The sequence below is a fragment of the Anser anser genome (genome assembly GCF_964211835.1).
Source record: "Anser anser genome assembly, chromosome: 4".
Classification (NCBI taxonomy): Eukaryota; Metazoa; Chordata; class Aves; order Anseriformes; family Anatidae; genus Anser; species Anser anser.
Genome location: NC_139724.1, coordinates 27017476 through 27044691, shown reverse-complemented (window position 1 = coordinate 27044691; position 27216 = coordinate 27017476). Strand labels below are relative to the sequence as shown.

The following is a 27216-nucleotide window of genomic DNA, read 5'->3' as shown; positions in this document are numbered from 1 at the left end:
ATGCCATCATTTCTCTTTTATATTGGAAGTGCAGGGAGTCTGCAGGAATGGTAAGAGAGAGGAGAAATGGTAAAAGAAGACAATTTCTTAGGAGTTGCAGGAACAGAGCTGCAGCCCAGCATCTCAGTCTTTCTGCCTACGTGGTGCTTGGAAGACTGGGCTGCCTGGGTCGAATGGCCTATCAGTATCAGGAGGGAAACTGAATTTGAAGTAAAATAACTGTCAAGAGATTACAAGAAAAGCGAGCAAACTGAAGAAAAGTACTTTCTAGAAATGAGTAAGTATTAGATGAAAAAATTGACATGTCTGATCATGTCAGAGGTAGTATTAGTCTTATGACATAATCAACACACAATGCTGAGCGGTCTGAAGCTGGCCTTACCCAGATGAGAGAATTTTAGAGAAAGAGTCAGTCCTGATAACTCGGCCATCCAAATCCATTGAGAGGAAAGTTGGAGCCCACGGCTTGGAAGAAAAAAAAAATTCAAGTTGCTAGTATGAATTATGGAAGAATTACTTTCTTTGCTATGAAGACAATTATTTCTTAAAAAAATATTTTGCTAGTAAATATTTCAGATGGATATTCAAAGAACAAAATGCAGTAACATGCTGACAAATGTTTATTTAGACCAGCTGTCTGAGATGTGATAATGTTCTAGGAAAGTCATCAAGAATCTACGTTGTTACTTTTTGATGCTTAGCCCACTGCTCTGCATACAAGTGCTCAATTCAAGTTTTGGTATGATGCCATAAGTAGGGAGACAAATAATGAATTCTCTGACAAGGTTTTTAGGGAGTGTACAGAAAGATGTTGTAATTTTTAAGGTGGGACACAGCAGCTTTTAGCTTTACCTTTAAAAAAAATATTAAGCGTATGTCCAAATTTTGATCGTACCGAGTTCAACACACTTCTACCTTATGAGATATTCTACTACTTTTACACATTTTCCACTCACACTGTGTAGCAAAGCTAAACAATGCTATTCAATGACTTTGTAAGTGAAGCAATTTTATTGCCTCCTCCCACAAAAACACATTTCAAAACAAAGTATTACACTTTAGCTTCTACAAAAGTTTAACTGCTTTGATAAGACCAGCTTTTCATTCCTAAAGTTAGATGCTTGAGCAGATTGTGCTGCTGCAGATCCACGTATGAAGACAGTTAACTGCTATCATTACCCATGTGGGGAAAATTCAAAGGGAAGGAGGGAAGCTGCCTGTCCAGTACTACTTCCTGTGCTATTTGGGAGAACTCTCTTGGAGTCTCTAAAAGGCAAAGGGGTAGAAATGAGATGCAGTAGATTGGAAGTAGGTGGTCTTCCACTGAATGGAGAAGTGACTGGGCTGAAAGGCACATTAAGAGGCTGCTATTTTTAAGAGGCTGCTTCAGTGGCATATTTGTTTTGCTCTGCAGGCAAAGTCTTTGCCACTTTCTTAATAGTGAAGGAAATTCTGTCCTTTGTAAAGCTTGAGGAATTTAAACTGCCGTGATTAACTGGCTGATGCAATAAAATACCACAAAGGGGACAAAAACTGAAAGTAGCAATAGACTGCTAGGCCTGCAACTAATTTGGAAGGACATGAAAAAGAGCATGCAGGAAGATTCATGGTTCAAACCTTAGTTCTGTTTGGGACAAGAAAATGTGCTACTTAGTATAGAAGACAGATTACCTTTTCAAACTGAAGAAAGTAGTAAGGATCATCTTCTATTATAAGGAAATCATATTTTCTTGCAAGCTGAAGAAAGAAATGAATACAAAGAAAAGATTCATTAAAATGTAAAGACGGTAAATTCAGTTATTTCTATACTCTGGGCCTATTACCAGGACCATACCATGATCCCACTCATTCACTATGCACAAGACCCTATCAACAGAAGGTTTTACATGCCCAATTTGGAGCAATTTCAACAGTAGGCATAGTGCCTGCAGTGGAAGGACAGGTATGTAACTGAAGGTCTGTTCCATGTAGTGTTTAAACTGTACAGTACACTTGGAGTAAACCCACTCTGAAGCCCATGGCAAGAGTAGCAGCCAGCAATGGGCTACTACTGAAAAAAAATATTACCTAATGCATAGTCTACTTCTGCAGAGTTGTAATGAAAGAGATTTTACTTTGAAACAAGTTATGGGAAGAATATCTACTAGACCAATAATGAGCCCAATGCCACATGTGGGGTATCCTTAACTGAAACAAGACTGACATTTATCCATTTCTACCACCAAGTTTCATAAAGCCCCAGCTATGTACCTGGTAAATCTCCTTCTTGCGCTCTGCGGTCAGAGAGTTGCCAGTTGGGTTGCAGCCATTTGGAATAGTGTATAGGAATTTGGGGAGACTGTGACTACGATTTTTTGTATCTTCTGGACTCCAAGTAGATAGAATTCCTTTCAGAGCTTTTGGAATAATGCCATGTTGGTCACTAGGAACATTAATAATGTTACAACCCAAAGGTCTCAGCTGTTGATAGGAGGAACAAAACTGTTATAATACCGTAATTCTTAAGTCTTTCTTTTGTCATTGTATCACTAGAAATTTTACAATACCAGTCTTTATGACTTTATATCTATCTTCAAACTCTGCTTCCTTGTGATTCCACGGGAAGCTTGCCTCAGCTTGCTGTGCAGCTTGTCAAACTTAGCATGTAACTCTTAATTTGCCCTGTTAAGCCACCTGAGGAAAAGTGGGTAACTAATGTCTAATTGGTGCTCTTCTATAGGAGATGTCATGATTTTGCAAGCAGAAAGGACAACTCACAGGAGTTGTGATCTCACTGATTTCAGGAGTTGTGCTCTCATGTTCTCAACACAGAATAAGTATTGAAACTTCATTTCCTGCTGACAATTTGCATTCTACCTAAGTGGAAGTGCCAGAACTATATGCTACTCCTCACTGACAAAGGGCAAAGAATCTGTTCTCAGTAGATATATTCAGCAATACAAAGGAGAATGAAATGATGCTACTGTAATGACATGTTGACAGCAGTATGAAAAGATACAGGAAAAATACGAACAAAAAAGTACACTGTCTCCCCTCCGTGGAATTTGAATTTGTACCATGTAGCTCAGCATTTCAATGTAAAAATGCAAGTTGCTGCCAAAGTATCTTTGATTAGCCAAACATATACTCAAATTTAGCATAGCCAACAATATCAAAATTCCTTTTGATGCAAAGGGAAACTAGACTGGAGTGGTATATCATCTATCCCGACTCTTCTTACAGTTCTTACGCATTTTTAGTTGACGTTTAATTATGTACTGATTATTTTTTCAGAGGTAAACTGTTATTTTTGTACAGTTATTATTAATTCACATTTTAAAACTCATGGATGTTCCATGCCTATTCCAACTTATGGGACTTATAGGTACAGTTTAAGTGTAATCAGACTATAAAATACTTCAGTTATAAACATGCTGACATGATGAAATTACCTACTTATAAATTTGTTTCCAACTGAGTAGGCTATGATAGCTTTCTTCCCAATCTCAAACATGACCTTCGTCCTAGGATTTAGAAAAGGACACTGTGTCCTGGCAAGAGCTTTTATGAATTAATGTTTATGAACTTAATCAGACTTATGAACTTAACCAGACTGACAGTAAAAACTCGATTCTTAGATGTGTTTTTGCAGTAAATACAGGTCATATAAGCCTGCAGATGTACTATATTGCTGTTCAAATGTAACATTCATAGCTTTGTTGCTTAAATACTTACAGCTGCTAGTGTCCCAGCGTATGTAGGTGCATCCAAAAGGATGTTGTCTCCAGGATTAATGAGCATTTCAAATACCTGTGAAAGAAAACAGTGTATTTTGGAAAGATTTTACATGTACTTCATAGTTCTGACTTTAGTGGGATTATAAATCTTGATTACGTATTAGTGATTCTCTAACAATTTAACTAAGCTGTGTAGAAAACAGATGAAGAATCAGCTTTCGAAACCAAATGAAGCCAGGTAATCAGTTAGGGAATAACGATTTGAAATGGAAGCAGTTCTCTATACAAATGAAACAGTGCTTCAGTTACAGAAGGGATCAACTAAGCAGCAGTGGACTGAAAAGGCTAAGTATTTAAGTCTAACACAATTAGAATTGAGCTACAGCAAAGCAAATAATGCATCAATTACTGCACTGCTTGAGTAACGTGAAATGTTATACTAGATCTTCTGACAGACTTTTTGGTTTATCCGAACTCAGGTATTTTTGACATGAGACTGCCCAACCTGTTCTACATTCTATTATCTTGTGTTGATAATATGTTGAGACGTACATTTAACAAACTACTCTGCATATTGTTATATACTGACACTTAATGCTGAGTATAACTGAACTGATAGAAGAAAAAACATCTCTTTGAAAGAAGTACATTTAACATACGGAGTTTTTGGTCTTACTTTGCACAAGCCTTCCTGGCTGCCAGTTGTGACACACACTTCCATTTGTCCTTGCTCAGGACTATAGTTGGCTGTTGGGGGATTGTGTAGATTTCTCTGAAATTTCTTTAGCCAAGACAACAGTTCTGGAATCCTGAAACGTGAATAAGATAAGGTGCATCTAATATCTTATACAGGCCAAAGATGGGCTGCTTCTCTAAATCAGTGTCAAATCTAGCACACAGTTCAGAGTCTGATTTAACTGTCACTTGCTTTATCAAATAATGAAAAATATTTTTTATGGAAGAGCCGAAGAGATGAACATTTATAGCCTACAAACCAAACTATCTGGGTAGAAACGATTTAGCAATGATGAAATATGGATGGAGGCTAAACAGCGTCTTTTCCTAGGAATGATTTTTCCATACTCAAATGTGGCAATGTGACAAAGCTTGCAACACTTCTGGAAACAGGCTGTGGGCAGTAAGAAATCTGGAAATGGGTTCTTCAAAAATGTCTTAGGGTTCTGCAGGATGTTCATAACTGTCTGCATAATTGAGCTGTGACTTTTCCTAATATTTAAGTGAACACATTACTCATTAATGCCCTGTGTGCCTATGTAGGTACACAAGTATTTTTGCAAGTGTGTCAAAAACCTAATTTGGTGCTAGCTGTTGGAGAGTTTTTTGAGTGCTAAACTAACTTAATATATGCACTATTTATACTAAAAATGTCAATACTATAAATACTTCAATTCCACTACCACAAGTAGTATGGGTTGACTTCTTTAATACATGGTACCAAATAAGAGCAAAACAAACACTCCAAGATGTGGAAACTGTGCACTGCAATGCAGTATCATTTAATGAATGTCTTATTGCAAAATGAGTCCTTTTAGTTATTTAGGAGTCTGGATTCTCAAACACCAGCAGCAAGGAAATGCCCTGGCTTAAGAATTTTGAATATTAAATTATTCATCTACTCAAATTTCCACTGAAATGTAAATACTGAGGAAAACTGAAAGAAGTTAAAGCTGTTTTTGTGAAGATCAATTAATACAATAAAAAAGGATTTAATGATCCTTTGATTCCAGTATCTTTAAGTGCAAGCAGCCTTCATAGATACCCTGCTGAGGCGGAGTACTGAAGAGCCCTCTTCATCAAATCTTCCCCAATCTCAACAGCATTTCCATGTCCAATGGCAACAGTAGCCTTCTTAAATGGAAAAACATTAGGGTTTGGTGCCCCTCCAGCCAAAGAGATGAGAGATGGAGGAGACCTTTGCATCAATTCAGCTAGAGTAAAAGGAAAAAACCTTGATTACAATCTGATTATTGCAAGAGCTGCTCACACACTTTAGTCAGTATCCAATAATGGACCAGAGAAGTTTGTTCTATTTTTCACTTCATTGTTTAACAAGTCATGAATTGAAAAAGATGGTAACTCGTTTTAGCCTTGCCTTTCTCTGTGGTTTAAGAAGATGGGGGGTGGGTGGGGGAGGAACAACACCAAAAAATTCTCTTTAAAGTAAAAATAGCTTTTTTGCCTTATCTGGACTGTTTTTATACTATTAGAAAACTTTTTTTTCTGACTGATACCTCTAAGCTTGAGGAATTTAAAATCTTAATGGCCTTCTGTTTAGACTGATTTTGAATGATTGTTTTTATATTGTGCCTCATTTTAGTTAACATGGCAGTACACTGCTACCAGTGTACTACATCTATGATGACAGTGTTTCCATAAGGGAGTGGGAACTGTTCTGGCAGCACAGCTTTAGTGGCAGAGCCACTGTGTAAATAAGACAGTATACAGAAAATGTTGACAATTCTTGCTTTAAAGTCAGTTTCACAATCATTCAGATCCAATCTGTGCTCTGCTTGCAGCACAGACTGGACTGTACTTGGCAATTGCACTTGACTGCATTCAATCTAAGAGCTCAGAGTTTGGCACTCATGCTGGCTTGATGCTTTTACATCAGATATGAGAGGACAGAGGATACCAAATCTGGTGTTGAGCCTCCTGATATCAGGTTTATTCTCTACTACTTATTAGCAAACTTGAGCATGGGGAGTTAATTCTTATCAGTTCAGCAGTATTGTTCATGTCTCTGACTTTTGGTTTTGTAAGATTTACTTTATCAAAACTGCAGTGTTGAAGTCTTTTTGTACAAGCCATGCTACTTAATATTTGTTATCATGTCTATCAATGTATCACTTAAAAGGTGAATAGAGAGTAACTAGAGTGAATTAGTTGACTTAGCTGTACCTGCATTAAATAATTTAAGCAGAGCAGTAAATGCCAACCCCTTGCCAGGAGAGGAAATTGACCCCTGAAGGCTTAACTACTGAAGTATGTCTCATGCTCTGATTCTGTCAGGTCCCCGTAGGTTTCAACTGAGTAAGCAAGTAGGCAGTTAACCTTTTCTATTTGTCACCCAGAAGACTATGTAACATGGTAGCCTAAAGATAGCAGTGTAATATAGAAAAGGAAAGTGTAGTAACAATGAGCTGGGGTTGGGGAATCTATTAGTAGGATACAGGAAAGTGAGGTGGAAAGAGACATGCTGGGACTGAATTTCAAGACATTAGCAGTTTTGTTCCTGGGCAATGAGTGTAAATTGAGTAACAAGCTGTGCCAAAAGCTCTGCTTCAGAAGCAGTAGCAGAGACTTTCAGGCACATGTTTAAGTGACAGAACAATGCTATTTCTTCTGTCCGGATGGGTTTCTGAAATGGTTTGAGGCAATTTACTTTTTTTTATGCCTGCCTGATGTCTCCAGTTTAAAAAAAAAAGTCAGAGCAGTTAACTGGCCTTGCAAATACCTGTCAGCTTACAGCACAATATTCTCTTAAGCCATTTCAAGTTGTTAGCCATGATACCTCAGCAAAGTCCAGAACACAATGATCTTCTTCCAGAGTCCCTACAAAGAAGGTGCATACTCACTCAGAAGTCTTATTGGAGATTCCTTTCTTGCTGCGCTCACAGTCGTGATGAACCGAGAATAATTCATATCTGTGGGGAAAGAGCAGTTAGTTGGACATAAAGCTGGAAAAGTGCTTCTGGTATGGAAATCTGCCACAAGTAAAGCCTCCAATTTGTCATCTGCATAGATATGGCCTTTTGTAAATCGAATGTCAATTCATCCATGTTAAAATCAGTGTCGGATTTCTTCCGTTTGGAATTAGGTGTTTTTTCACTTTATGCACAGTGGTTACGTCACAGCCTCCCAGTGATGCTGGCACAGGGAGATTAGGCCAAATGCTGCTGTTCAGATAACAGCACTACGGCATTGATCCGGGAATTTGGTGCTTGGCTACTGAACAAATGTTGTGGTTTAACCCGGCTGGCAGCTAAACACCACACAGCCGTTCGCTCACCCTCCCCCCTCCCTCTCTGGGATGGGGGAGAGAAACGGGAAAGTGAAGCCGGTGAGTTGAGATAAAGACAGTTTATTAAGACAGGAATATAAGGAATATAATAATAACAATAATAATAATAATAGTGATAATGGTATTATTAACAATAATAATGTGTAAGAAAACAAGTGATGCACAATGCAATTGCTCACCACCTGCTGACCGATGCCCAGCCTATCCCCGAGCAGCCGGCCCCCCACCCCGGCCAGCCACCCCTATATATTGTTTAGCATGACGTCAGATGGTATGGAATACCCCTTTGGCCAGTTTGGGTCAGCTGTCCTGGGTCTGTCCCCTCCCAGCTCCTGCTGCACCCCCAGCCTGCTCGCTGGCAGGACAGAGCGAGAAGCCGAAAAGTCCTTGGCCTGGTGTAAACACTGCTCTGCAACAATTAAAACATCAGCATGTTATCAGCGCTCTTCTCATCCTAATCCAAAACATAGCACCCTACCAGCTACTATGAGCTACTTAACTCTGTCCTAACTGGAACCAGGACAACAAAAAAAAAGTCTTTCCCCTCCTTTTACTTTCCAGGTATTTTAAAGACCAGCTTACAAATGTACAGGTGTTGATAAGACCTTTGACACCCATCAGCTTTTTAAAAATGAGAATCCAGCTGAATAAAGCTGGATTAAGTATTGCATTTAATGTGCTTTAATGATTGCAAGCTAGCATTGAGTCACAACACTTCTCAAGTTAGAGGTGTCTGTTTTTAGGAAGGGTCGTTCAGGATGTCTTTCGAACTGCTACAGCCCTGTGTTTTCCTCCCTCTTCCTGGTGCCCAGGTTCAGATGATAGCAAAAAGCATTCCTGCAGGAGGCTTCTCGGCCTGCTCTCGCAAGAAAGCTATCTGCTTCCTAGAAAAGCATAGCAAGCGAGCGAAGGGCGAAAAGATCTCGTGATTTCGAACAGTATTTCAAAGCGTGCTTTTACCGAGCTCGCAGAAAAGTCACTCTGTAGCAACACGAACAACATGTTTGTAATTAGAACCGACCCGTCAGGCAAGAATGATTAAAAAAAGAAGTCACGCTTTCTGAAAACGCCGTTTCCAACCTCACCCCCCAGCAGCAGCAGCACGCCCTACGTGCCGGCATGCCTTAGCTTCGGGCACGGCTCCGGCCCTCCCCGCTCCCGCTTCCCCGCTTCCCGGCTCGGGGGCGGCACCGTCCTCCCCCGAGAGGGCAGGGCCGCGGGTACGGAGCCCGGGAAGGGACGGACGGACGGAGGGAGGCCGCTGCCCGCTCCCCTCGCTCCGGTGGCCGTTGGGGCAGGCACCTACCGGCGGGACGGGGCCCGGGACGTGGCCGGCAGCGGGCGGGTGTCGGCGGCAGCTGCCCGCGGTGCTGGGCATGTGCGGGCCCGCCCGGGGGCGGGCCGGGGGTGGAGGGGGGCCGGCGGCGTCCTGCCTGGGGGCTTCGGGACGTGGGTGGAGGAGGGAAAGGGGAGGGAGCAGAGGGGTCTGCCTGGGGCCGGGAGGGCAGGGGAATCTGGAGGCGAGGGGACAGACTGTGCTCCGCCTGGTCGCTATGGGCTCTCCTGGAGCTGCACAGCGAGAAGGAACTCGGTGGGTTAAAACACGGCAGAAAGGGTTTCATTTTCCAACCAATTCATGCTCTAATCCACTTGCGTTTTCACTAAAGTTTCCTCTGATAAAAGGGAGGGTGACAGATCAAAACTTGAAGCAGGACATCTAAAAGTAATCCCCCCCCCGATAAGTAGGATCTCAACACAGGTGCTGCACACTGATCGTGCAACGTGTAGCTACTGCTACATAGAAAGGCTCAGAAACGTGGCCTCATCTAGTCATGGCTTTGGGCTTTGCTCTTCAGCATGGTCTCTAAGCACTAATGCTGCTAAGTGTGCAATGAAAGAGAAGGAACTAGCTCTAAAGTATGGTCTGAAGAACCGATGCCAAAGACATATGAGATCAGGCACGCTTTGTAATGTGCAGGTCTTCCTAGTTAGCTTGGAGGCAAGAGTAAAAATGTTGAAAGAGGTGAGCACTGGAGCATCTGATGCTTTAAATCAGTAAATCAACAGGCCTTAAGGTGTCCTGTGTTTAAAACGCATTTTAGCTGGCACCTCCCAAAACCTGCTCTAGGGGAGGCTGAGATGTGTGAAATATTCCTAGCCAAAAAGAAGGTGCCATTGCAAGATACCATTTTTCCTCCTTCTCGGGTGACTTTCTAGTGTTAGGATCAGCTGACAGGCTTCCTAATTAGATGGAGTAAAGTGAAATATAAATGTGGTTCCCTCCTAGTTTCTGTAATGTGGGTGAGGAAGTGTTGTTTGCTTAATTGGTATGTGAATGCTGTCACACTGAAAATCATTTCTGACTTCTATGGCCTGAAGATTTCATGTTCAAGTTTAGGTAATTCCCTTCTAATAGTATGAAGGAGTAAAGACAAAAATAAATGAAAAGGATGTATAACTATTAATTAACGTATATATTAACAACCTGTAAGAAAACGAAGGGGTATATCGATTATTACTTTAAGCAACCCCAAACAAAATAACACCAGACCTCTGTGGGGAGCTGGCTGTGAAAAGACCAATTTAATCTGAGCTACTTGTTGTGTAATCTTGTTTTTCTGTTTCCAGGCTGTCAGTGTTGCAGTTCATGGCGCATACCAAAGCCCAGAGAAGTCCAAAAAAAGACTTCCATTGGTTTCTGTGGGCTTCGTTTGGTTGCTTAGCCAATTACAGTATCATCATATTGAGACAAATAAAAACAAAAATATGTGTACAAATGTTTGGATGCTTATCCCCTCTGAATTCATCTGGCAGATCTCTGCATTGCTGTTGGTATTCCTTAGCAACCACAGATCAAGTACTCTGTTTTCCTACTGTGTAAGAATAGTAATTTCCTTGCTGTCTTTGTGTCTTACATGCACACTGAGAACAATGGCTATTTGGTGCAAGTCTTAGGGAATTCATGAAGCAATTGGCTCCGCATAGGTAAGGCCTCCGAATGGATGTTTCTAGTGGGCAACATATCTTGTCTTCCTAAAATGTACTCTGCATCTCCCCAGGATCACTACATGCTGAGGCTTCACTAGGTCCAGTTACACATCTTAAAAAAAAAAAAAAGGGGGGGGGGAGGACACAATCTAAAGCATTTTGAGTTGAGAACAAGGATATTTGGCAAATAATGTTGTTGCACTTTCTTCTTCCCTAAGGATTTAAATACCAACGATATTCCTTTTAAGAGGGCAAAGAGAGCTGCTTTGAGATAAACACCAAAATTCAATGAAAATGCTGTCTTTTCAAACATACCAATTTTACTATGAAGTGTAAATAACCTTAAGCTGAGGTTTCTGTAGCTTCTTAAAAACACATACAGTTTTAAAGCACATATATTCTATTCTGATTTGTGGCCTATTTGAAGTGATAACATCATATATGTTGAACATGATTCTGTGAAATTCTGTGAAAAATAGTGCCTACAGAGGACCTCGTCAGCAATAAAGCTTTGGGAAGCTTTAAAACCTGTGTTGGTGTTCATAGTGACAAAAATGTTGCCTTCGAAACCCTGGTGTGTGGGCTCGCACCGACTGCCACTGACCATGAGATGGCGCATAGGCACTTCATTTCCAGATAGTGAACTCCAACTAAATAAAAATTTCAGATAAAATCATATTGGCATATTTTATTTGATTGTAATTGCTTCACTGCAGGCGGTCTCTACCACTCGAAATTGAGTCCCACCTGAACAGCTTTGCTGTCTGCATTTCAATTAATGGGTTAATTTTTGGCCAATAATGCTTATTACTAGATGGAGACAACAGAATTAGAAAGTGCTGTCAAAGTAGTGTAACGATGTGAAGGTGAAAATTTTACTATGATGAATTGGTATGGCTGCTCATGAGAAAATCGCATATGACCAGAAAATGGCTAAATGTGAGAACAGCCATTTTAAATATCAGAAACAAATTGTTACTGCCAAAAGCTTCCTTCCACAGGAAAAATGCTGACTTTAGCAATGCTTTTGTGTTGCAGAAAGGCCCGTGTACAACAAACTGTCAGATGCGTGGCAGTTACTCTTGTAGCTTCACACCAGCCCAGAAGATCAGGAAGATTTCCTCAGCAGTGCACAACAGAGTAAATCGAGGATGTGAACAGCTCTTGACACAGTTATTATAAAGACCAGAGATACCTCTCTTTCCTGAGGGAAATTAAAGCTGCTGGGAGAGTTCTGGCTCTGTCTGGAGTGAACTCATGGAGGAGATGTGACATGTTGTCCTTTGGCTTGCAGATTACTTGGTAATTTCCCGACTCTTTCTTGGACTTCACCATAAGCTCTTGAGAAAGTAACCCTTTTATTCTTCCTTATGTAGTGCCTATACAGTGGGACCCTGATTTTCCTGGCACCTAATCAAAGGTACTGTACTTCAAGTATGATGCTGTGACTTGCTCCTCTTCCTCTCCTTTGAAGCAACCCCATAGTAGAACTTACAGTATTTTTTTATCCAGGTTTTGAGAACTCAGTGCATCCTAAAAATGGTGAGGGACTTAGTTATAAATCCTACTGCCTATTCAAATGCTATTGAACAGCAGCCTAGGCTCACCTGTATGCCGTTACTGCCAGCTTAACAACTTACAGTTAGGAGGACATTCTTATTGTCTCAATGTGCTTTCTGTTTGTGCTCATTTTCATAGAATCATAGAATATCCTGAGTTGGAAGGGACCCTTAAGGATCATCAAGTCCAACTCTTGATACCGCACAGGTCTACCCAAAAGTTCAGACCATGTGACTAAGTGCACAGTCCAATCTCTTCTTAAATTCAGACAGGCTCGGTGCAGTGACCACTTCCCTGGGGAGCCTGTTCCAGTGTGCAACCACCCTCTCTGTGAAGAACCCCCCTCCTGATGTCGAGCCTAAATTTCCCCTGCCTCAGCTTAACCCCGTTCCCGCGGGTCCTGTCACTGGTGTTAATGGAGAAAAGGTCTCCTGCCTCTCGACACCCCCTTACGAGGAAGTTGTAGACTGTGATGAGGTCTCCCCTCAGCCTCCTCTTCTCCAGGCTGAACAGGCCCAGTGACCTCAGCCGTTCCTCGTACGTCTTCCCCTCCAGGCCTTTCACCATCTTCGTAGCCCTCCTCTGTACACTCTCCAACAGTTTCATGTCCTTTTTATACTGTGGTGCCCAGAACTGCACACAGTACTCGAGGTGAGGCCGCACCAGCGCAGAGTAGAGCGGGACAATCACCTCCCTTGACCTACTAGCGATGCCGTGCTTGATGCACCCCAGGACACGGTTGGCCCTCCTGGCCGCCAGGGCACACTGCTGGCTCATATTCAACTTGCTGTCTACCACGACCCCCAGATCCCTCTCTTCTAGGCTGCTCTCCAGCGTCTCATCGCCCAGTCTGTATGTGCAGCCAGGGTTTCCCCGTCCCAGGTGCAGGACCCGGCACTTGCTCTTATTGAACTTCATGCGGTTGGTGATCGCCCAGCTCTCCAACCTATCCAGATCCCTCTGCAAGGCCTTTCCACCCTCATTCGAGTCCACAACTCCTCCAAGTTTGGTGTCATCAGCAAACTTGCTCAAAATACCTTCTATTCCTACATCCAGATCGTTTATAAAAATATTGAAAAGTACCGGCCCTAAAATGGAGCCTTGAGGGACCCCACTGGTGACCGCCCGCCAGCCTGACGCAGCCCCATTTACCATAACCCTTTGGGCCCTGCCCGTTAGCCAATTGCTCACCCATCGTATGATGTTTTTATTTAGCTGTATGGTGGACATTTTGTCCAGTAGGATCCTATGGGAAACCGTGTCAAAAGCCTTGCTGAAGTCCAAAAAAATCACATCAGCTGGTTTCCGTTGGTCCATCATACGGGTGATCTTATCATAAAAGGAAATCAGGTTAGTTAGGCAGGACCTACCCTTCACAAACCCATGCTGGCTGGGACCAATGACTGCTTTGTCCCCCAGGTGAGCCTCAATAAGTTCGAGAATTTTGCTATATTTTCTTTCTTTTTTTTTTTTTTTTTAACCGCTGGCTCCTTATTACACTCCACAGACTGTCAGATGAAAGTAACAGGACATCCATGGTATTCATAATATTCATAGCAGCTGTCAAATTATACTGTCTTAGTAAGACTCAGGGTTCTGCAGATTGACAGCTGTGGCTTGTCTGTTTCAAGCAGCCCTCTGTGCTTGAAAGGTCATTGCACCCAGATGTGAAGCAGTCTTACTCTTGGATTACTGATCTGTTTTTCTGTACCGGGGCTGCTGTTGTTGCTTCCATCTTTGCCTTTTTCTAGTCAAGCAGAGGAGAGAGCACTATCTAGAAGTAGTTCTAGATATTCTAGTACAGATTCTAGAGAAGCTGGCTTTCACAGTAAGGTCTTCAAAAGGACTTGCTTGTTCTAGAAGGTATTCCTCTGATTGGATGTCTAATGAAATGAAATGGTTTTCCTAGGCATGCTATGGACACTTCTGTGCTTAAAAGAGGAGAAAAAAGCCAGACGTGGGTGATATTTTTCAGATCACTTTGCCCATGTTGTAAAAACTGAAATTGAACAGAGTAACAATCAATAATGCATCCAGCTAATACATTGCCATATATATGAAATGAATCGTAAGAAATGAAATGACTTTGCCTGACAATCTTGAGATAAATGCTGTTCCATAAAACCTCAGTCTTGTCAATTTGAATCTATATTATGGTGAAACAGCTGCTGATGTGAACTCTATTGTGTAAATCTCCCAGGAAGTGGATATTCAGTATTATTTGCGATATACGGTATTCCCTGGGTTAAGCCTTTATTGCATGTTTTCATTTAGTAGGTGAAAATTTTTCTCCTCTGGCCCTGTGTGCTTTATTCCTAGTAAGATCCTATGTTTTCTTTTGAATGAAGCAAGAGTGGCATGGAATAAGGAGTGATCCTAAAGGCAGGAATGAGGTTGTGGAAAAGCAATATTGTTGCTTCATTCTTTTCATTGCCTGGAGAAAAGATATTTCATAGCTGTGGTAATAACTGATGTGCTGTATTTGCGTTTTGAAGTTTGGCTATTCTAGTCACCACTGAGTAGTCTGCTTTCACATTTAATCTAGTGTTCTTCAGACTGCTGAAGGTACCTTTTCATTGCTGTTAATTCTTGATTAGAATTCAGCCTTTTGTAAGAATGTTTATCTTGGGCATTTATCTATTCAATTTTAATTTCTGGGCTTTGTTTCTAGAAAAAAAAAATAATTCAGAGTATTCTTCATTCTACTGCAAGCCAAATTTGACATTGAGCATGGTATGTATTTTATCATTATGTATTTTTTGAAATGTTACCACATTTGACGTATCATATTTACCTAGCTGTTAGCCAATGCCTGTAAGATTCAAACATAAAATGGGTGAGAAGCTGCAGAAGATGAATCCTTCCTTTGAGATAAATTTTTATAGGTTACATGTCAACTTCATCTCTAATGAAGGTTAAATGTTCTTCAACATACTTAAAGAAAGGAGGAAAAATGACTAGGGAGGACTGGGGAGAACTGAGGTGGTGAATGCTGTCCATCTGTAGGGATAGGAGCTTCAGGGACTTTGTCTAATCTAAGGCTATCAGCTTTTTCCTCAGACCATCTATCATTTTGTCCTTCTCCTTTTCTTTATACTTGAGAACGTCTGTCTGTCAAAACATGCTCACAGTACTGGTTACCCTTCTGTGGACAATCACTACATCTTGCGGCTCCCTTCCTAATGCGATTTTTAAATGCTCAGTTCTGGTAATGCTAATCTGTTAATTCAGGTTGAAGGAAGATTTAATTATGGTGTCTTTCTTTACTCCACAATTTGTATTTAAAGAGGTGCTGAGCCCTGCAATTATGGGAGTGAAAAATGTGCACTGTTGCTCAGGTTTCTGGGCTTCTGTCCTTGTAAGTGGTCAAGGTGATCCTTTTTAATGAAGTATATTCATGTCTGCCTGAACTCTGTAATGCTGTAGGATTTTTGTTTGCACATCTCACTTTTCTCTTTCAAACTGTTCATTCCTCAGTCTTGTTTCTCTGTCCTGCTTTTCTATTGTACCTATAGCTGTCCTTGGTTCCTTGAACTGCCTTTTCATTTTGCTTTCTTACATATCACTCTTTCATATTACTTGGTACAGCTTCCTAGTTAAAGCAAATTCAATTTCCTTTCTCTGGTTTCAGAGGAGATACTTAGCCAGCCTTTTTGGGTTATAACCAGAGTATGTTCTGTTGTCTACACAGTACTTTGTACCAAATGTGATCTATTTTAAACTGCACTTTTCTTAGACAGTGGCCAACTCCATTTTGCTGCTGCTATGCCTAGTGATGTAGTTAGTGTACACTGTAACTTTCGTAGGATGACCAGTATGTATATTTGTTAGAACAACAGGACAGATGGAAGCAAAATTGTGAGGTGCACAGATTTAGTACATGTTGGAAAGCACTTGAATGATAAATACAGATTGCATAAGTTTATTTTAATTCACCAAATAATAAGAAAGTTATAGGAGGAATAACTATGTCATTTTTAAATAACAGTTTCTTCTGATGTTGAACACATTGATCTCCCTTCTTAAAGCAACTTTATTCCAGAGTCTTGATTGTGAAAACAACTTTGTTGTGCTATCATTGTTTAATGTATTTTGTATTTGTGTTTGTCCCAGGCAGGTTCTTCATCCTTTTACTTTCTGGTTTATCAAGGGCATCGTTCAAAATTCACAGAGACATTTTCAGCCAAGTTCATTTTTATGATCTTGATTTGTAAAGCATGCTATCTTTCTGTATCTTTTCATGTCACTGAATTTAAAAAATGATAAACAGTTCTGCAAGCACCAGCAATCTATGGGTTCATACCTCTGTCAACATATTCAAAGGATGCAATTGCATTCACAGAATAACAAACTCTGTCATGTAGACTATGAACAGCATTTTAGCATTCTTCAAAAGCTCTTAGCTCTGTAGTTTTTGTTTTGCTCTGTTTGCATTCATGGTATAAATACTTACCTTTAAAATGGATTTAGAAAGTGCTTTTCTAGCACTTAATACTTAAATGGTGAAAGTTAATTTCTCAGGATGTTAAGTTACTTATACCAATCTCTGCCTTAGTTCTACTAATTAATTGGACTTGTATAAGGAAGATTTGTAGAATGATGGAAGTAAACATAGAAAATAAGAGTATTGACAAGGCAAACTCAATGGGTGACATAATGAACCAGTTTATTTTCACATAAAGAATGTCTGGATTTTCTCAGTATTGCTGAATGAATATTATTTTCCTTTCAGGATGGCTGCATATTGCCTGTGCAGGTACTTCAGGCTGAAAATTGCAGTTCTTAATTTATTTTTTTTAGAAAACTAGACTTGTGTTAGCATATTTACCCCATGCATACTATTAATTCCTAACCAGATTCTGGCTTTTCTCTGACAACATCTACCATACATAGGTATGGGGGGTGAAACATATGTAAACATGTTATTTAGAAAACTAATCGTCTTATTATGCAGCTCTTGGGATTTCCCCACACGTTCTTGGGTTGTATTGTACTCTTTAGTGTTACCCATGTGTATTACCAAGGAGCCTTATGTATATATGATTGTCAATATAAAACTAAACTCTGCTACTGAAGGTGCTTTGAAGTTATCTCCACTTTATGCTGCAAGAAAGCCATAGTTCCAAAAGAGAGCCATGTGTCAGTTTCCTGTTTACATCTTTATGAAAGACTAAAGTGTTTTCCCAGGTATTTGCTATTGAGCCTTAGACTTGTCATGCTTGGTAAAGTATCAGGGTTTCTGTTTCTGTTATCTTGATGAAGACTGTCATAGCTTCCGAGGTATGTTAGACAATTTTGAGGATTTCCCAGCAAATGGAATGTTTTAGCCTTCTCTAGCTATCAGTCAGCTTGATGGTTCTGACTTAAGATATTAGTATCTTGACACCAAAGCACCTGGAGGTTGTGAAATACTATGGATAAGGTTTTGTAGCTGAGCTTTACTTGGGCTGGGGGAGGAAGAGGAGAAGAGTGCTATAAATACAAAGCTGCAACCCTTGAGAGTCAAAGGAGTGAGACTCAAATGGAAGAACAAATGTTACATAGACGAGGGGCGCTATTAACATCTTTAAACATTTGGGCTGCAGCCTGTATCTTCCTGTAATTAAAGGAGGAAGCTTCTTTCCCCAACCTGCAAGTAACAGTTTCAGGGTAGAGAACATAGTGTGAGATACTGAGAGAGCTGAGGTCTTACCTACCCTTTTACCCCTATAATTTGCATTTACAACACTTAGCCCACCAAAAGAAATTGCATTTGCAGAATCAAGCCTCTTGACTCTCCATATTTCCCATAGATGGAAAAAGGGTGCTGAGATTGGCGTTGGAAGCTAAATTGCAATTTAAAAGTCAATTGTTATGAAGTGTTTCTGAAAATTTGATCTGATAATCCATGAAGACTTTTGGTTGCTAAATAGGATGCGTGTAGATCATAGGAATAATATTTTCATAGAATCATTAAGGTTGGAAGAGACCTCCAAGATCATCTAGTCCAACCATCCCTCTACCGCCAATGTCACCTACTAAACCATGTCCCAAAGCGCCAGGTCCAGCCTTTCCTTGAACAGCCCCAGGGACAGCGACTCCACCACCTCCCTGGGCAACCCGTTCCAATAACTAACTAGTCTTTCTGAGAAGAAATGTCTCATTTCCAACCTGAACCTCCTCTGGTGTAACTTGAGTCCATTTCCTCTAGTCCTATCACTAGTTATCTGTGAGAAGAGGCCGACCCCCAGCTCCCCACACCTTTCTTTCAGGTAGCTGTAGAGAGTAATAAGGTCTGCCTTGAGCCTCCTTTTCTCCAGACTAAACAACCCCAGTTCCCTCAGCTGTTGTTGACTTGTGTTCCAAGGTTTTCTAGGCTTAATAAGAATTGCTTGTAAACTGGTTAAGGATTTATGAAGGAACTTGCATCAGATTAAGTGGATTGATAAACTGATTATAATTTGAGCATTTTAGGCAAGACTTGTGCAACAGTTCAGAAAGTGAATTTTATTATTGCTGTGTCAGTTGTTAGTTCTATTTCTCTATTCTTCAAAGTCCCTACAAGCTGGACCAGCTATAACCCAACACATTTTATAAACCATTTTAGCCTCTTTGCTTTTAACAGAGAAATGCTTATTTGCATGATGGCCAAATGATTCTTCTCTATTGAGGTATAATTTTGGTTTTTACAAGTTCCTGTAAAACTGCCAGTAAGCTTTCAATAAATAGAATTGTTAAAATTATGGGTTAATGTTTGCTGCTAGGTGGAGAACACATTAAATTTAATGAAAGATTTTGAAGGTTTGAGTGAAGTATAAGAGTATTTTGAAAATTTCCAGGCGAGGATAAACACCCTCATCTTGATTGAAATATGTTTTATAACTCCTGTTTCAAATTCTTCCCCATTATCCTCAGATTTCAGACTTTTCCCCTCAACAGTGTGCCATTGACAAAACTGATGTTCATTTTATGAATCTTTGATTTTGATATAGCTGCATCTCCTGATAAAGACTCTCTCGAAGTTTTGCTATCTATTTCTATTGCACTTGTCAGCTTTATGGGATGACTCTGAATTTTCATAAACCGAGGTGCTGAGGAAAGTCACCTAAGAAGCTGTTAAGGTTCTGGAATAGTCTGTGAGCAGTTTTCCTCCTTTTTTTGCTGATAGTAACTTTACTGCAGCTGACAGTTTAAATTAAACACGTGAGTAACATTTCTTTTCCACCCTCTAGGTTTACACTGCTTCCATTCACCAGGTAATTGCTGGCTGTATTGTGGTCATAGGCATGATATTTGTCAACTTCCAGACTTGACTGAACCAGAAATGCTGAGTTTTCAAGTTTGAAGCTCTTCTTTTATAAATTGTACTGTAGTCCACGAAAGAATAAACCTAAAATCCTATAAGCTTCTTCAATCTTCAGAACTCAAAGATCTGAAATGGTCTTACATCCTTACGTCATTTCTCTATTGAGGAGTGAATGATATCTGCAGTAGCTAGAACAGAGTATGTAGAGTACTGAATGTTATTTGGAATGCATACTTTACCTCATTTTCCATTTGCTGTGGTATCTGAAGTACGAAGCACTGATAGTTGTTAATGACAGCGTGCCAGAGGGTGGGTGTCAGTTCTTGGGTTCCAAGTCATGCCTTATAACTCACTTTGTCTAAGTTCTCGAGGCCACTTCCTGCATGTAAGGTCTTTCATATGAGACACGAGTAATAATGCTACAAGAATAATTAAAGTATGTCTAAGCTGGAAAGATTGAATTTCATAACTGTTGGGACTCCAATGTTTGCTTCCAATTAAATAGCATAAAATGAGAAGGCTCAGTTATTAGACTCATGAAATTGGAGTTATTTAACATTTTCCCTCATCCCTGACTGCTATGAAGCACTGTGGTTCAGTGACCAGAAAACAATTTTTAAGGTAATCTTTGAAACAGATTAACGTAGGCTTTAGTGGCACATAAAAGCTTCCTACCTACTATTTTATTTTCTATTTTAGCTTATTTGTTAACAGTTAAAATTAAATTTCTGAGGTAGGAGAACTTGCACAAAAATGGCAAATGCAGAAGAAAATGTTCTTTTATCGTACTTTACATCCAGATCACACTTCTCTTCATGTCATCTGAAGATGCAGCTGTTCTTTCAGATAGTTAATTCATGCCACCCACAATTAAAATGTCCTCTCTATTTAAAAAATGCTTCTCAGCATGTCTAAAAAGGTTGTCTAAACAATGGCTTGTTCACAGTGAGAGAAAAGCTCTTAATGCTTTATAGAAGACTGATGCAATGACTTGATTAGAAAAATCTGTCTATCTGATTTCCAAGTTGTGTATTGTCTTGTATCTTGGCAGTTAGTTAAAAAACAGATCTCCCTGCTTTGAAGCCAGAGATGGTAAGTTACACTGTAGTTGGGATTTCTGGAATATACAACATTTACAAGTACATTCATAGTGATCTCGTTAAACACAGCTGTTTCTGTCCAACACTTTCTTACACCAAATTACTACTTTTGTTATAGGTACTCAGGGATAAGCAGTCCAAAGTTTCTGGTTTTGACCTTTGATTATCCATAAAAGGAAGTTGTATTGCTGAGTCCTTTAAGGAAAGCATCATCACAAGACTTGTTTATTTAGTAGTGGTTGGGCACTTGGAAAATAATGAAAAAAATACTTTTTTTTGTTCTTTAAAGTTGATGAAAAGACTGAGTTGTCACAACTCTTATGACAGCATCTCATTTTAACCTGGCTGCATTCTGGAATTTACCGCCCCAAGTTAGACACCTAGGTCAAGGTGTCTTGCTGTTCAGACCGGATGATAATTATTGCTTGTGGAGGGAGGGTTATTTCAGTCCCTGTTCAGTGAAATATGGAAACATGCACTGAAGCAGGAGCCTTGATCGGTAGGTCTGTGATGTGTATTTCCAGGCTTTGGCTCACAGAGGCCATTATTCCCTTCTGAACTGCCAGAGCTTCAACTGAAGGGTCATGAAGGGTATGTCATAGTGTGGAAGTTAGTTCAGTTGGTAGGTAAGAGCCTTCTGCCATCTGGGCTGTTTTCCAGCAGTTTAGTAGCTAAAGCAATGGCCAGCCATAGCTTCTGCACTATTTTAAAGCACTGTTCACAATTAAGTGTTGTGAATTTCAAGTAGGGGACTGCCTTTTTGCAGTACAGAAGCAAGACATCTGAATGGCACTGCTAGTTGGGTTTAGGGTAAAGGTGTCTATTTTCCTTTTTCTGTGATTTGGTCAGTGTGAGGACACCTGTCAATCCTTCCCATATATTCTTAATTACCCTATGTATTAAGTGAGTAATAGAACCCTCAGGGCTTGTGGGGTTTGCAGTTTCAAGATGCTTAAGAATTGAGTACCCCTGTTCCAAACATTGTTGTGTCTAGATCCTTTTGAAAGACCAGAGCACCTGAATTCAGTGAACTTGATCTGGTGCACCTGTGGTGCTTAAGCCTAAACATTTTTCTACTTTGAAAGGGCTAAGCCTTTCATCCCTTTCCCATTATCAGTTCTGTGCACAGATATGCTCAGTGCGATTGTCATCATATTCCTTAGAGATGGCTGCAAGCGTGTGTGGCAAAGGGCTTATGACATTGATGTGAGTTTTACATGAGGGCTGCTAGCAGCTGAATGCTCTTGTTATACTTTGAATCCCAATGACTCCACTACTAGCATGTTGCATATGGAAGGAAGTTTATTCCTACGAAAACTATTAAATAATGACTGTTCATCTTGTCTCTTTCCTTATCTTCTGCTTGTTAATAAAAGCATCACTTTCATGTAGCTTGAATGTTTTTTGAGGGAGGCACCATGGTGGTAAAATCCCTGCCACACTGAAACCAATAGGAACTGACTTAGGATTTCACATTTAGCCCAGCATATTTATTAATATTTGTTACTTTGGGAAAAATATGCATCTCATTTAGGAAGACCTATTTGCATGCCAATCCTCATGCCCCTTTTCAACAGCTATTTTTGTCCTCATTCAAAAACAAGATGCCTATAGTCTCATTATACTAAATGTTTAAATCAATCACTTTCCTATCTTGTAATGTGCAATAGCAACCAAAAAGTCCCCCTTCCTGGGAGCTATACTTTGAGGCATACTGCAGGTTGCTGCAGGAAAAATGAATTTGCACTATAGAGGAGTAAATGTGGTGTAGTCATGAAAACAATGGAGATGTTTCACCTCTTTCTATAAAATATAAAACAGCCTGGATTTTATCAGGCTTGTCTCCCCTTGTCCTGGGGTGGCAATTTCCTGGACTCCTGTGCTTCATGTCTGTCACGAGATTAAGGAAGGAATGAAGAATCACGGTACAAACAAAATCAGCATGTAGCAGGACAAATAGCAATCTATTCAGAGCTCATCACTGTACAATTTAGGATTCATTGCATTTTGGTACTATATTTAATTTAATGAGGATAGCAGCTGCTCTGCTATTTCTTATAGAAGTCACAGTATTATAACGCCACACAGAGGGGCTTTGTTTATTTTTATCAGCACAGAAGACTGTATATTCAGCAAGTAGTATTTCAGGGGAAAAAAATGCCTATGTTAAGAGACTCTTCAATTATTCCCCCAGCTCCATATGACTTCCACCCTTATCTCTCCACTAGTCTTCATTATTCAAAAACTCATTTTACCATTAAATTATAAGAAAATATTTTCCACAGATAATGGAAATAAAAAAGTCAGGGACAAGTCAATAAACCATTATGAGAATCACAAACACAATTTTACAAAAATGGCATATGGCCTGCTCAGAGCTACAGTTGTATTGCTCTGGTCTATGAGAAGATTAATGATTTAGCAGTTTTTATTTTTTTAGCTTTACAGAAGAGTAGCTTTCGAGTTGATTACTACTCTTTTTTTCCTGAAGCCCTATGAAAGAAGGGTTTGGGCTGGTCAAGTGAAGTCTAGTATGACTAGATTGCAGTCTAATACCTTAAACCAGCACTGGATTTCAAGGAGCAAAAGACTTCAGGCTTTTGTATTAATTTGGTATGTGCTTGTGTAGATGTCCCTATAAGTCAGACTTTCCATGCTGATCACAGTATAAGAAAAAATTAGTGCTTTTAGATGTGATAGTGCTTTTACATGTGACAGTTCTTTAACACCTCAGTAGCATTGTCACTTCCTCCTACACAGCTCTTTCCAGTAGGCAGAGGGTTGATGATCTGTTTTTGCAGTCCTCTGTGAAAGTGAGATTCCAACTGAATACAAATTTCACATCATGAGAAGACAGAGGACCTCTAAGTAATTATATGTGGTTATACAGCAGTGGTGTTCTTTGGGATGGTGGAACTGTATGAAGGATCTACCTGTTGCAGGTTATTGCATATTCTGTGGTGTCTCATACAATTTTGGTCAGTTTTGCCAGGCAGATGACATTTCCTAAGTAATCATTCTGAGGACTAACAAAGGTTACATTGTGCATCTAAACTGGAAGTCCATTATGTGACTGCTTGTAAAGGACTTGTAGTAGAAATGGCTGGCTGCTTCATTTTTCTTGGCACAGCATAGGTCCAGAGAATGTTAGTTGAATCTGCAATTTATTTCCCGTTACAAGAGGTAAGAGCTGTGTTTACAGTGAAAAGAGAAAAGGACAAAGTGAAACAGGTTAAGTGAAGTTATTAAGAATTGAAATTGGCTGACGTTCTAGTGGGAGATGTTTGGTTCTTTACCATGAACTTGAATATTTTCTGGACTTGTAGGAGAATTTAAAGATATACAGATTTAAAAAACAAACAAACAAACAAAAAAACAACAAAAAAAACACCATCATATGCCACTGTTATATTTGACTCAGCTAATTGTGAAGAAATTTTAACCAAAACATATCAGTCAGTGGAAGATCTTTCTGACATGTTGTAATTCTCTAACTATTCAATAATGTTTATTCATGAAAGTAAGTCCTACTCAGCTGAAACATCTTGCAGTGAATTTAGGTAACAGAGCTGTGCTTTTAAAGAAATGAGTTAATTTGACATTTAAAGTGCTGTTTCTGTTATGATTAAAGGTTTTGGTGACAACACTGACACTAGTGATTTCATGGGTATTTTTTGAGTAATGCTGTTAACACATGTTGACTGAATACTTGAATATGATGTGAAAGATGCTGTAACCTACGTGATGAGATGGTGTACACACGATTTGATTTGTAGCTTATCCCACGTATTGGTAACTTGGGCTTTGGAAGGAAAAATCTGTTTGCCAAGAGGTGGAGAATATGCTCAGTTTCCCTGTATAATTTTGGAAAACGGCATTCAGTCTGTTATAACACTGTTTACCTATTCATGCTTAATATGAAATTTTGTGAAACACTATTTTTACATTTGGCATTCCAGGTAGATTTCAAGACTTGTCTTATGTTTCAATAAAACTTCTGACCTGCTGCTCCCTAACCATTAGGTTTACCCAAGAACATCCGTAGTACTGCTGTTCTGTTTTCCCTATGTGAACCCATCTGCAAATTTGCACACGTATAAATAGCCACAGTCATGCAGAAATGGAGACATTCTTTGCTCTCTTCCCCTAGGCAAATCAGACACTGAGGTTCTCAATGTGATTTTTATTTACCCATAGGAAGAATTCATGATGAAATCTTGCTAGCAGGATTTCAATTCCAGCATGGCAAAATGTTGAAAACCAAGGAATTGTCTTCCAGTGATACCTGCTTTCCCCTTCACACTTTAATTTCTGGAAAAGTAAAATAACAAAACCACTATATTCTTCCCTTCCCAAATCACATGAATGGTGGGGAAGAGGGTGTCTGTTTTTGACTTTCAATGTTCTGTGTGAAAGAATTATCAAGAGTAGGCTCAGCAGTAAACAAAACAGTAGGGTTATTCTGGTGGAATGTGCTTAACAGTTGCTTACTATAGGAGCTTCTGAGGAAAGCCTGTTTACCTGTAATAATTCACTTAGTTTTCTGGTCCTTATAATGCAGCTCTTAAGTAAAATGGCATGTATTTCATAAGATTTTTTTGATCTGAGACTTATAGCATCTGGCTTAGTTCTTACAGCTTTATTCTTTCAACTGTATGTAGACAGTGTTATTCTTGGGCTGAACATGTTATCTCCTGCACAAGTTTTATAGAGGGTCTCTACAGACGTCTAATCATATTCATATCCATTTTTCTTGAATTTTACTGGATTATTCACTTCATTGAACAAAGGCAATTGTAAATCTCTTGAATTTATTTTACAGGACATAAAAATCTAGCCCTTTTAATATCTCTAATGTATATTGTAACTTTGTTTCACTGAATTGGTATAGTACTCTAGCTGGCCGCCTCTTAGACAGGAGGGCTCAGTAGGTTTTCCAGTGTTTTGTATGTTGTGTGTATAGTTATTGCTTGGTATCAGTGTGGAACTTAATGAGTTTGAAGCAGACAAATACTTTCAAAATGTTTTTTTTCTCCCTTTGACATGCTGAAATTTTCCTTTTGTTTTGATATTTTTGTTTATAAACTACCTGTTTTTCATAAGTCTTCATAGGTAGTCTGTTTTAATGAAATGTATTCTAGAATAATGCATGAATTCTGTGGCTAGATGTATGTGTAGTTCCACATCTGTACCAGCGTGTTTGTTTTCATTGTTTATGCATCTATATACAGGATAGAAGCAGCAGCTGTGCACTTACAAAGGGGGCAGGCAAGAAAAACAACTGAGGTGGTTGGATAAGTATGCAGGGAGTGGGTGGTTAGGACAGGAAAGGTAAGAAGACAGCAGAATAGGTCATGGCTCACTTGCCTTGACTCATCAGCTGTTGGCTTGTCCTTCCAAACTTAAGTAGAGTTATCTAGAGGGTTAGGTAAAAATGGCTAATTAGTCTGTAACACCATTGGAGTGAAATTGCTATCTGCAGCATCCTTTAAAACATATCTGTGATGGCCTGAAACATGAAGTGATTTTACAGTGTAATTATTTTACTGAGGGAACATCTCAATAAGGAAGTTCATATCAAAAATTTCTCTTTTGTAGTATTCATTGCTTTCCTTTTATTCCTTGTGTGTCACACTAGGTAGATCTTAGAAAAAGATCTTAAATCTTAGATCTTAGAAATTAAATCTACCAGGTATTCATGGGTACTCATGCTCACTCTTCACCTCTAATAAGCAAAGATATGTTTAATCTTTCCTGTAAATCAGCTTCTCAGTCTTATCACTCCTCACAGCAGCTCAAGCAGAATTGGAAGAAGCCAGCTAAGATATTTCATCCTCTTTGCATACTTTTCACTTTTAATGCACAACAAATACATTGTTTAAAATAATTAACAGCTAGCTTTCATAACACTTTGTAATGTGTGTTTTACTAGCAACTTTTACCTTCTGCAGGTGTTTTGGTATATTTGTTGCTAATCTCCAGATTTCTCAACAAATGCAAAGAATAAAGCAGTAAAACATCAGGAGCAGAGCAAATCTTTGAGCTAACCAGTGTTTTTGGCTTGAACAGACCAAAATCTGTAGTGTAAAGTAGGGAGCAGGGGATGCTTACCTGGTCAAGGAAGAGGTGTATGTAAAGTGAATCATTGTTGTAATAAAATGCATATCTTTCTGCAGATCTTATTTTCAGAAATCTCAAATTCCTTTTCAGTAATTTCAGAAGTCATGTGCATATTATTAAAGCTTGCATACCACTAAGAAAATATGAAATACTCAAAAGTCAATGCTCTGTAGTGCAGAGTGCTGCTACAGCATTAGTTGTGCTCTAGAAATTGTCAAAGTATCACAGTATAATTTGGTTTGGAAATAACTTTTTTTTTTAGCACGTGTCAAAAGAGTTAATGGAACCAAGGCTGTGTTTTTGCCTGTTACTGAAGCCTTATGTGTACCATATACAGAGAAATTTAATGAGAAAGTACTTTCTAGAGAACCACTTCATAGCTACAAGAATTGTGTATAGAGGTAT

The 27216-nt window shown here is 39.5% G+C and overlaps 2 protein-coding genes across 10 annotated transcripts in view; one reads left to right on the top strand and one right to left on the bottom strand.

Moving 5' to 3' along the window:
• LOC310898447 (uncharacterized protein) overlaps window positions 1–27216 on the top strand; it is a gene marked incomplete at its 5' end in the record, with an annotated part of 290282 nt that overhangs the window by 122267 nt on the left and 140799 nt on the right. Inside the window, one exon of one of the 4 annotated variants that reach the window (XM_083833597.1) lies at window positions 11785–12166. The exons of the other annotated variants lie outside the window; for them this stretch is intronic. Of the gene's footprint in view, window positions 1–11784; window positions 12167–27216 lie in introns of those variants that run through there. 4 annotated transcript variants of the gene reach the window in all.
• Window positions 1–27216, bottom strand: part of AADAT (aminoadipate aminotransferase) — a 66074-nt gene that overhangs the window by 7811 nt on the left and 31047 nt on the right. The window contains exons 1-8 of one of the 6 annotated variants that reach the window (XM_083833604.1): window positions 9065–10744; window positions 8041–8167; window positions 7313–7381; window positions 4393–4525; window positions 3715–3789; window positions 2251–2460; window positions 1672–1737; window positions 383–465 (exon numbers count right to left, since the gene is read on the bottom strand). In XM_083833604.1, coding sequence (XP_083689730.1) covers window positions 383–465; window positions 1672–1737; window positions 2251–2460; window positions 3715–3789; window positions 4393–4525; window positions 7313–7381; window positions 8041–8167; window positions 9065–9380 — 1079 coding nt within the window. In that variant the 5' untranslated portion in view covers window positions 9381–10744. Of the gene's footprint in view, window positions 1–382; window positions 466–1671; window positions 1738–2250; window positions 2461–3714; window positions 3790–4392; window positions 4526–5496; window positions 5666–7312; window positions 7382–8040; window positions 8168–8718; window positions 8809–8843; window positions 8913–9064; window positions 10745–27216 lie in introns of those variants that run through there. The other 5 variants (XM_083833603.1, XM_083833607.1, XM_083833606.1 and 2 more) reach the window with 5 other exon arrangements.